Genomic DNA, 9,294 nt, shown 5'->3' with positions numbered 1-9,294 from the left:
AGTGTACTATATATTAGTTCGTTAATGTTTTTTTTTTTGTGTTTAATATTTTGCATTTTTAGGGGAATTTTATAGTATTGTATGGTCTATTTTTTAAAGAAGAAACTTGGCAGATTATTGTTGAAGTGAAAAAAAAGTTATACAATTGTAAGTATATTATTATGAAAAATGCACATTTTTTAAATGTTATATTAAATATCTATTTTCCAAAATATGGTTTAATCTAAAACTGTGTGAAAATCAAAAACACAATACAAAAACAACATGTGTTCCAAATTTGAGGTTGATATCTTAAAAATGAGCTTGAATGTGCAGTGAACATTTCCACTAGATCAAATTCACTTCCCATTCATTTCCAGTGCAAGTATGACTATTTGTTTTTCAGACGTGTTTAACCTTTTTGAATCATGTCAATGTTTTTTTTGTTTGTTTTTTTTGCGTGTGTTCACATATCAAGTGCCAAAACCCTTGCAGAGTTTTGTACCTTTTCAATGCAAAAAATTCTAAAAAAGCAAAACGTAACGGTCAACCGAACAAAACCAGGGGGTTATTTAAAGGTGACTCAAGCCTTAAAATGAAAAAAAACCTAAATAAAAGTATCATAAAAGTAATAAACTCTGTGCTATATTCCGATGAGCAGACCAAAATATAAGAAATAGCTAGTTAAGGTTAAGTCTGTTTTGTGAATGAATTTATAGTACATTAGAATACTTTTGGAGGCTTATAGTCAATATTTTGTAAAGTGTTTAGGTGGACATCCCTTTGTGAAAAGAAAGTTTGATATGGCTCAAGTGTGAGTAAATGATGACAGAACTTTAATTTTGTGGTCAAATGGTTCTGCTAAATATTTAAAAACAACTTGCGTTCTGATGCATTCTTTTGTGCTTGTAGCTAGTTTTTAATGCAAGAATGCATTTGTGTGAACGCCTGTTAAACCTTGCGAACGGAAATGTAACGTCCCATTTGGCAATGTCATTCTTATGTGGTTAAGTCTGATATTTCGATAATCGATACTTCAGACACTGTGCTCTCAGGTGGCTGCATGTTATTTTTCCCATGACATGCAGTCAGCCAATCAGATGAGAGTATGTGTGTGTCTGCGTGGCTGCAATCCTCTCAACAAACTCCGTATCACAGACTGGAAGAGAGGTGTGTGTTTGCTACCACATTCCCTGGAAGTCATTTTACTAGGCATTTTGCTAACGCCATGTGTGAAACCGAATTTACATGCAATAATAGAGTGCATGTAAAGGCCATCATGACAGATTATCAGGACCTTCTGCTTACCATCAAGAGTTTGCAGTACTCCAGACTGAGCTACATAGAGCTTCTTCAAGAGGAGGTGAAGAGAAACCAAGATGTGAGTTATCTGCTGATGGCTCATTCAACTCAAGCCTGGCAACGTCATATTCATAAGATTAGTAACTGTGCTTTGGGATTTCTGTGTTTGACGAGTTGTAGAGGTTAGAAAGAGACTACAGGAAGAAAGATAGAAATATACAAGTAATATTTATAAGTCATGTTTGAAAATGTTACATTTATATAAAAAAAAATGTTAGATCTAGGGCTACTTTGATAATCAAAACAATGTTGATTATTATTGGATAAAAAGTGAGATTTTAAGCACAAAAAGAAAGAAAAGAAAACATGTTATTCCACATCTGTGTAGGGTTCTCCTTCGAATGTGTAAACATAAAATGAAACAAATAATGTACTATAACATATAAATACACTTCAGATCAAAAGTTTGGAATAATTAAGAGTAATTAAGATTTTAAAATTTCTTTGAAAGAAATCTTTTATACTCACTTATGCTACATTTATTTGATAAAAAAATACAATAAAAACAGTAATATTTGCAAAATATTATTGCAATTTAAAATAACTATTTTTATGTCGTAATAAATTATTAGTAAATTATAATTTATTCCTGTGTTGGCAAAGCTGAATTTTCAGCAGCCATTATTCCAGTCTTGATATATGCTGATTTTGGTGTTCAAGAAACCTTTTTTTTTAATTATTATGTAGAAACTGGTAAGTTTAGGGTAAGATTGATTGATTGATTGATTGATTGATTGATTGATTGCACATAAAAAAAAAAAAATTGATGAAAAGTGACAGTAAATTAATTAATCATTTTTTAAAACAGATTTTAAATGTAACGTTTTAAAGTACAGTAAAACAGAAAACAGTTCTTTTGAATTTAACATTGTTTTACAATATTACTGTTTTAACTATATTGTTGTCAAATGAATGCAGTCTTGGTGAGCATTAGAGACTTCTTTTATAAGCATTCAAATTTCTTAGTTATTCAAAATTTCTGACCGGTAGTTTGTTGATTGGAGAGAGAGAGAGAGAAAAAAAACGAAGGTCCCATATGCAATGTTTTGTCAGGCAGCCTAAAAAAATATGTTTCGCGATTATTTAATAAAAGTCATTTTAAGAGTAAGACAAGGTAGAAGGTACGCTGTAACAACTGCACATTTTCACTTTATCACTTGCATAGAGACCGAGTGAGAAGATCAAATCTGAAGAGGACAGTGACGACTCTTCTAGGCCGGCCACCTCGGCCTATCACATCAGCGCACAGACCGAGCAGTTCACAGCGCCCTACTCCATTCCTCGAACCCTCACAGTGTCTCCGAGTCTGGGTGGGCAACCGCTGTCACCAGAGCTGGTGGTGGTGAGTCGTGGAACATGACCCTGTCACTTGACCCTCTGCTCTCTTGCCTCCCATGTGTCTCATAACAGACTTGCGCTGTGTGTCTATATGTGTGTCCCGAAGACAAAAGACAGGATATTGACTCATCATTTATTTATTAGGACTTTAAGCATTAGATCAAGTTAGTCTCATGTAGTCATAACTACTGCTAATTCCATGGATGCACCACTCGTCTTTTCTTTCAAAAACAATTATGTTAAATATGTTTTTAAAAAATATATAAACCTACATTTCAATGATATTAGCTGGAACTTGGGTGTTGATTTTTATCGTAAATGAATAACTTAATTTTTCCATCACTTGATTTATATACTTATATGTGAGCCTGGAGCACAAAAGCAGTCTTAAGTCGCTGGGGAATATTTGTAGCAATAGCCAAAAATACATTGTGTGGGACAAAATTATCGATTTTTCTTTTATGCCAAAAATCATTAGGATATTAAGTAAAGATCATGTTCCATGAAGATATTTTGTAAATTTCCTACCGTAAAAATATAAAAAATGTATTCTCATTAGTAATATGCATTGCTAAGGACTTCATTTGGACAACTTTAAAGGCAATTTTCTCAATATTTAGATTTTTTTGCACCCTCAGATTCCAGATTTTCAAATAGTTGTATCACGACCAAATATTGTCCTATCCTAACAAACCATACATCAATGGAAAGCTTATTTATTCATAAATCTCAATTTCAGATTGACCCTTATGACTGATTTTGTGGTCCAGGTCACATATATACTTGATTTATTATTATTAGTATTATTTTGAGATTTCATTTAGCTTTGTCTCTCATACAGAGTTTAAGAAATATTTTGTTTGGGAACTCTTTCCATATATTCAACTATGAGTGGAAGAAATCATTCTTCAAGTTTCGGGAGCCTTTCTCTGACATGGCATATGCTCTGGAGACTGAGAGGGTGGTGAGTATGATGAGAGAACTTCTCATATCTGTCATTATAAGTCATTGCTTATTGTCGTAGTTTTGGGTATAAACCCTTGAAACTGATATGATATTGTAACATTTCTTTAAAACATTCGAGTTTGAAAATTCACATTCACATAAATTACTTAATGAAGAGACAAATGTGCACCTTTCTCTTTGATGCATAAGTGAAGGGAATGTGTATATCTAAACAAATGTAAAACAAACACAAAACATCTATGGTTAAAGGCATGTTTGGTGATAAATATGCACTAATATACTGAAAGAAACGGGCAGAGGCAAGGATGTAGGTGTAGGTTGTTTAATGAAGAAAACTGAGGCAAACCATAAACCAAAACATGGGGAAACAAGCAACAAAACACAAGCAGAAACAGCAACCATTACAATCAACAACAGGCAAAGAACAAGGGAAACACAAGGGCTATATATACAGAGCAGAAGCAATGAACTAATTAGTAATCATAGGAACTAACAAGAAGATGGGTGTGGTTCAATGAGTGTCCATAGCAACAAACAAGGAGAACAGAGCAACAATGAAGACACAGACACAGGAAAACACATGGGATTGTGGCACATGCCATGAGGAGGGACAAAAATAGGTGTTGCCACAAATTAAGAACTCATTCCCATGACTTGTTAACTTGTTCAAGTTTATAAAAAAAAAGTAAAATTGTGGCCACATTGTACTATTTTTTCCCCTTTATTTTAATTTATTTAAATCATAGCCAATTGTGGCATGTACAGTGCTCCATACTATTATACATTAAATTAGAATAACTTTAACAACATTCATTTATATAAAATAAAAAAAAGATTACAAAAATCATCTTTGAAATTAATTACACAACTGGTATTATTTGTTTGAGCTTCATCATAGAAACTATGGTGGTTGTGACCTTTTAACTGCTAACAAAGAACAAGGCTAGGAAGGACTGACAACAAAATAAAAACCACATGATGATTTAGAAATGCGTTTTTTCTGAGTCAGTAAACTCTATACTTGGTATTATGAAGGTCAGAATCCTTGTCAGATGTGTCATCATTATGCTTGTGCATTCTGGAATTGAAGGCATAGCTCACTCAAAAATGAACGTTTTGTCATTATTCACTCACCAGTTTCATTTCAGAACCACATGTTATTTCCCATGGAGCATGAAATGACAAACTTTCAAATGACAAAACCACATTCACATCTTGAATTTAAAACTGGTACATCGTAATAATTTTTTTTGGGTGAATTACCTTAAAATGAGTCAATCTGATTTGTTATTGTATTCTTATTTGACGCTTAAACAGATTTAACAGTTCTTAAAATAGCTGCTGTAAGTGGAACTGGAAAAATACTTACTTAAAATACTAGTAAAGCCCAAACTGGAGACGGTTGACCTTATGTGTGATCACGTTAACAAAGTTACTTCCCCTTTGCCAGAACTGCAAGTTAAATAAGTGAAGAAGGATTTTGTTACAAGCTTTAGTAGATCACTTCTCGTACGTCTTTTTCATGGAGAAGCCATGACTTCAGATTGATTAGCCCGACACTATTGTTTGAAATTTGCATAACTACCCGCCACCTCATTATTTCATAATGAGCTTGAAATGTTGGCTGTTTTCTTAACTACAGATCATTGGCACGCTTAAACTAAGGCAGCTAAGTAAATATGCTTCCCATTATCCTCAGGTAGTGAAGTGAGGGGCATGTCATTAGCAGATTACACTGGCATTAGGCTACTATAAGAAAGCACAATTATATTAAGAGCACTCAAAAAACTGATTCAAGGTGAACTTTTTATACCAAATGATTTCCACTCAAATAATAACAACATTTATGTATCTGTCTTGCATGGCTTATGAATAGTTCATAAACTAAACACTCAGTGCTGGATACCATTAAAACTCATACACTACCAAAAAGTTTGGAGTCGGTAAGATTAAAAAAAAAAAAAAGTTTTTAAATGACACTTATGCTCACCAAGGCTGGATTTATTTGATGAAAATACAGTAAAAACAGTAATATTGTGAAATGTTATTACAATTTAAAACAACTGTTCTCTAGTCGAGTCACCTTTACTTATATTGAACTTTATACAATACAGATTGTTTCAAAGCGGATTTACAGTGATAAACAGGAAAATGATTGAGTGATTCAAAAAATTTAATTCTGCTTTAAAGCAGCTCTAGAAAGTCAATAGTAAATAATCATTATTCACTTTGGTTCAATAATTTAGTTCCCTATCTGTCACTCAATGTCAATGTAGTGACACCAGGGGTCGCATTTGGGAGCCCCAAACACCTCTGATACTTTAGAAAGGGCCAATGAGATTTGGCAAGTGGAATTTGCATGTCACTCCCCTGGACATAGAGTCTGAAAAGAGATGGCTTGCTCCACTCATTCAAATTTGTTTTTCGGAGCCAAGAAGATGTGTATGTGATTCTCTCTATTCACCTCTGCCTAGAAACTTTGTTGGATTCCTGTATGGCACAGTTCCCCTGGGTGCTTCAATGAGCTACTAAAAGAGAGATTTCCATAAGAGAACATTCTCTATCAAGAGAGTTTCTCCATAAAAGAGAAATTTCCTCTAAGAGAAACACTGTAGAAAACATCTTTTTAAAGATGTAATTCCGTCAGTGTATTTCTGGATGCAGCTGACACCTCGCTCCCTCAGATGGCCACGAACTCTGCATCAGTTTTTGGGACCGGGCCCATGCTGAAGCAGCTCTGAGTGGATCCCCTCCACCCTGTCCCAAGTATTCATGGTTAGACGATTGATTTGGATTGGTGGGCTCGGAATTTTGCTTACAGCTGCAGTCAGCTCCAGTACCTTTCTTCCCAAAGGTGCAAGAGCAGTTCTGTGCCCGCAAAATGCTTTCACCTTGAGGAACTGTCCAAGACTCCCATCCAAAGCCTGTAAATTCACGTCTTCCATGACGGCAGGAGCTTACAGCGCTGCCAGACATGCCGCCTCCACCCTGCATGCCATGGCCATCCTGCAGGGCCAGACATTGAGAGAGATGCACAAAGTTAGCCCTGACCCAGTACCCATGCAGGAGCTGCAAGTGACAACTGATCTCGCCCTATGGATGACGAAGGTCACAGCACAGGCACTCAGTCAGGCGATGTGGACTGGTGGTCCAATTATGCAATGCCCCCCCCCCGCCCCCCAAACATTGCTGTAGCAGGCAACCCAGGGATGACAGGAGCTGCTCCACTTTCCTTTTCAGAGAAAGAGCAGTTTCTTCATTCACTTGGTCAGAAGAATGCCTCCTCATGCTTGGCTTCCACTGGGCAAGGCCTCGTAACACAGTTCAGCTAGTTGTGAAATTTAGTATAGGGACCCCTAGTGTCACTAAATTGACAAAATATCAAGTGAGTGACAGATAAGGAATGTCTTGGTTACTATTGTAACCTCTGTTCTCTGATAGAGGGAACGAGATGTTGTTCCCTCCTGTCACAACACTGAACAACCCGTTGAAATGACTGGGACACTGTCTTGGCTCCTCAGCACAAACCTAAATGAGTGGAGCACGGCATTACCTTTTATACCCATATGTACAATATGGGTGAGTGGCATGCAAATTCTCTGAACGTGTTTGGGGTTCCCAATCGCCCTAATGTCACTCCATCAGAGAACAGAGGTTACAGTAGTAACCAAGACGTTTGGTTCTAGTGTCTTCAGTGTCACTTGATCCTCCAGAAATCATTCTAATATGGTGATTTGTTTCTAAAGACGTATTTCTTATTATAAACAATGTTGAAGGTTTCCCTTCTACCTTTCATTGCAAAAACACTTAAACGAGTTGTGTTCAACCAAGTCTCAGCCTTTCTCACACAGAACAACCTCCTGGACAGCAACCAATCTGGCTTCAGAAGTGGACATTCGACCGAGACTGCCTTGCTTTCAGTTGTTGAAGCCCTAAGACTGGCAAGAGCGACTTCCAAATCTTCTGTACTTATTTTTCTGGATCTGTCTGCTGCTTTTAATACCAGATTCTCCTGTCAACCCTATTAGAAAATGGCATCTCAGGAACCTTGCACTTATATATTTTTGTTCTTTTGTTAGTTTTGACTGCTTTTATTGTCCTCATTTGTAAGTCGCTTTGGATAAAAGCGTCTGCTAAATGACTAAATGTAAATGAGAATGTTGTGGTGCTGCACAGTGCACTGTATCACAGCTCTGACAGACTCTTTCTCTCGTTCTCAGTATGGTGACGGTAGGGGAGAAGGAGCAGAGGAAGGTGCTGGCAGCCGCTCTATCTGACATCTTGTGTACAGCTGGTGAGGAGCAGACCGCTACCGTCTGCTTGGTCACGTCAGAGCGCTGTTTCATCCCCCACATGGACTACAAACTGGACAACTTCACAGAGAGGGTACATGCAGTTTATGAAAACATGCTAGCATACAGCTTAAAAAATGCTGTAATTATTTAATTTATTTATTTTTTAAATTCTATAGTTGCAGATTTTCACCTTTAAGAAAGAAAGATGATGTATATACAGTATATACTGTATATACAGTATATGTATGCATGTATATGTGTGTGTGGGTGGGTGTATATGTTATTATTATTATTTTTATTAATAATAAACAGCACAACTGTTTTGAACATTGATTATAATAAGAAGGATATCAAGAAGAATATGTTTTAAGCAGCAAATCAGCATATTAATTATTTCTGAGGGATCATGTGACTCTTCTAATTCAGTATTAATATAATAATTCTGCTTTGCCATCACAGGAATAAATTACATGTTTAAATATATTAAAATAGAAAAGAGTTCATTTCAATTGTAATAAAATCTCTCAGTGTTACTGTTTCTACTGTATTTGTGATCAAATAAATGCAAACAAATATTAAAAATGTTACCAACTTTTAAACAGTAGCATATTTAGAAACAAATACATTAATACTTTATTGCACTTACAGATAAACATTATAACATACAGTACATCTCCAGCACCTGAGAAATACCTCAATAGTTTAGTCAGCTTTAGTTCGTAATACAGTCAGTTGATAAAAGAATATGGATCTGCCATATGAACAAAATAGAAAATTATCAGAGAGAATTGAATGAAGTGAGTGATTGAATTAAGCAGTCTCTAAATTTGTAGGATACGGGCAGACTTCGATTGTACCACCACTCATCTTTTGCATTTGAGCTTGGGGAACTTTGTTTGTCGACAGGTAAGGAAGGGTTTTTTGAGAGCTTTTTGTTCATGTGACTTGTTAGTATTTGTGTCAAATTGTCTCTACATCCATTAGGCTTTATTAAACCTGTTGCTGACCGGCCACGCGACTCCTCAAGTCTTCAATGGTACATCACTAAACGATGAGCAACACAAAGCACTCGCCCAGGCTCTCCACGGGGTTCTGACACGCAGTCATGTCGGATATCTGCTCTGGAACAGAGAACAAGTCAACCATGCACAGCTCCCCTTACCAAAAAGTAGTATACTTCAAGTTTATTTTAGTAAGTATACTTAAGTAAAGTTCAAGTATATTTTTAAGTATACTTTATGTAGTAAGTATACAAATATCAGTGTACTAGTAGTATACTTGTAAGTGTACTATTTCAATACTCCTTGGGACTAAATTGGCCCACTTTCTAGTATATAAAAGTATACTTTTAAGT

General features: G+C 35.8%; 1 protein-coding gene across 1 annotated transcript; it reads left to right on the top strand.

The window, feature by feature from the left end:
- The first annotated feature begins 1,069 nt into the window (after positions 1 to 1,069).
- LOC107704287 (uncharacterized) lies at positions 1,070 to 8,149 on the top strand. The gene is made up of 7 exons (XM_016507176.1): positions 1,070 to 1,360; positions 2,507 to 2,683; positions 3,521 to 3,647; positions 6,500 to 6,720; positions 7,087 to 7,181; positions 7,866 to 8,031; positions 8,117 to 8,149. Exons 1-7 carry the CDS (start codon positions 1,088 to 1,090, stop codon positions 8,147 to 8,149), a joined length of 1,092 nt encoding a protein of 363 aa, XP_016362662.1. The 5' UTR covers positions 1,070 to 1,087.
- The last annotated feature ends 1,145 nt before the right edge of the window (positions 8,150 to 9,294 follow it).

This window comes from Sinocyclocheilus anshuiensis, unplaced genomic scaffold (genome assembly GCF_001515605.1).
Source record: "Sinocyclocheilus anshuiensis isolate Anshui unplaced genomic scaffold, SAMN03320099.WGS_v1.1 scaffold1493, whole genome shotgun sequence".
NCBI lineage: Eukaryota > Metazoa > Chordata > Actinopteri > Cypriniformes > Cyprinidae > Sinocyclocheilus > Sinocyclocheilus anshuiensis.
This window is presented reverse-complemented; position numbering and strand designations above follow the sequence as displayed.

Coding starts and splice junctions, on each gene's coding strand:
- LOC107704287 (XM_016507176.1), top strand. CDS start 1,088: ATGTGTGTGTCTGCGTGGCTGCAATCCTCTCAACAAACTCCGTATCAC. Junction 1,361..2,506: donor AGGTGAAGAGAAACCAAGAT/GTGAGTTATCTG, acceptor TCACTTGCATAG/AGACCGAGTGAGAAGATCAA. Junction 3,648..6,499: donor GGAGACTGAGAGGGTGGTGA/GTATGATGAGAG, acceptor TTCTTCCCAAAG/GTGCAAGAGCAGTTCTGTGC.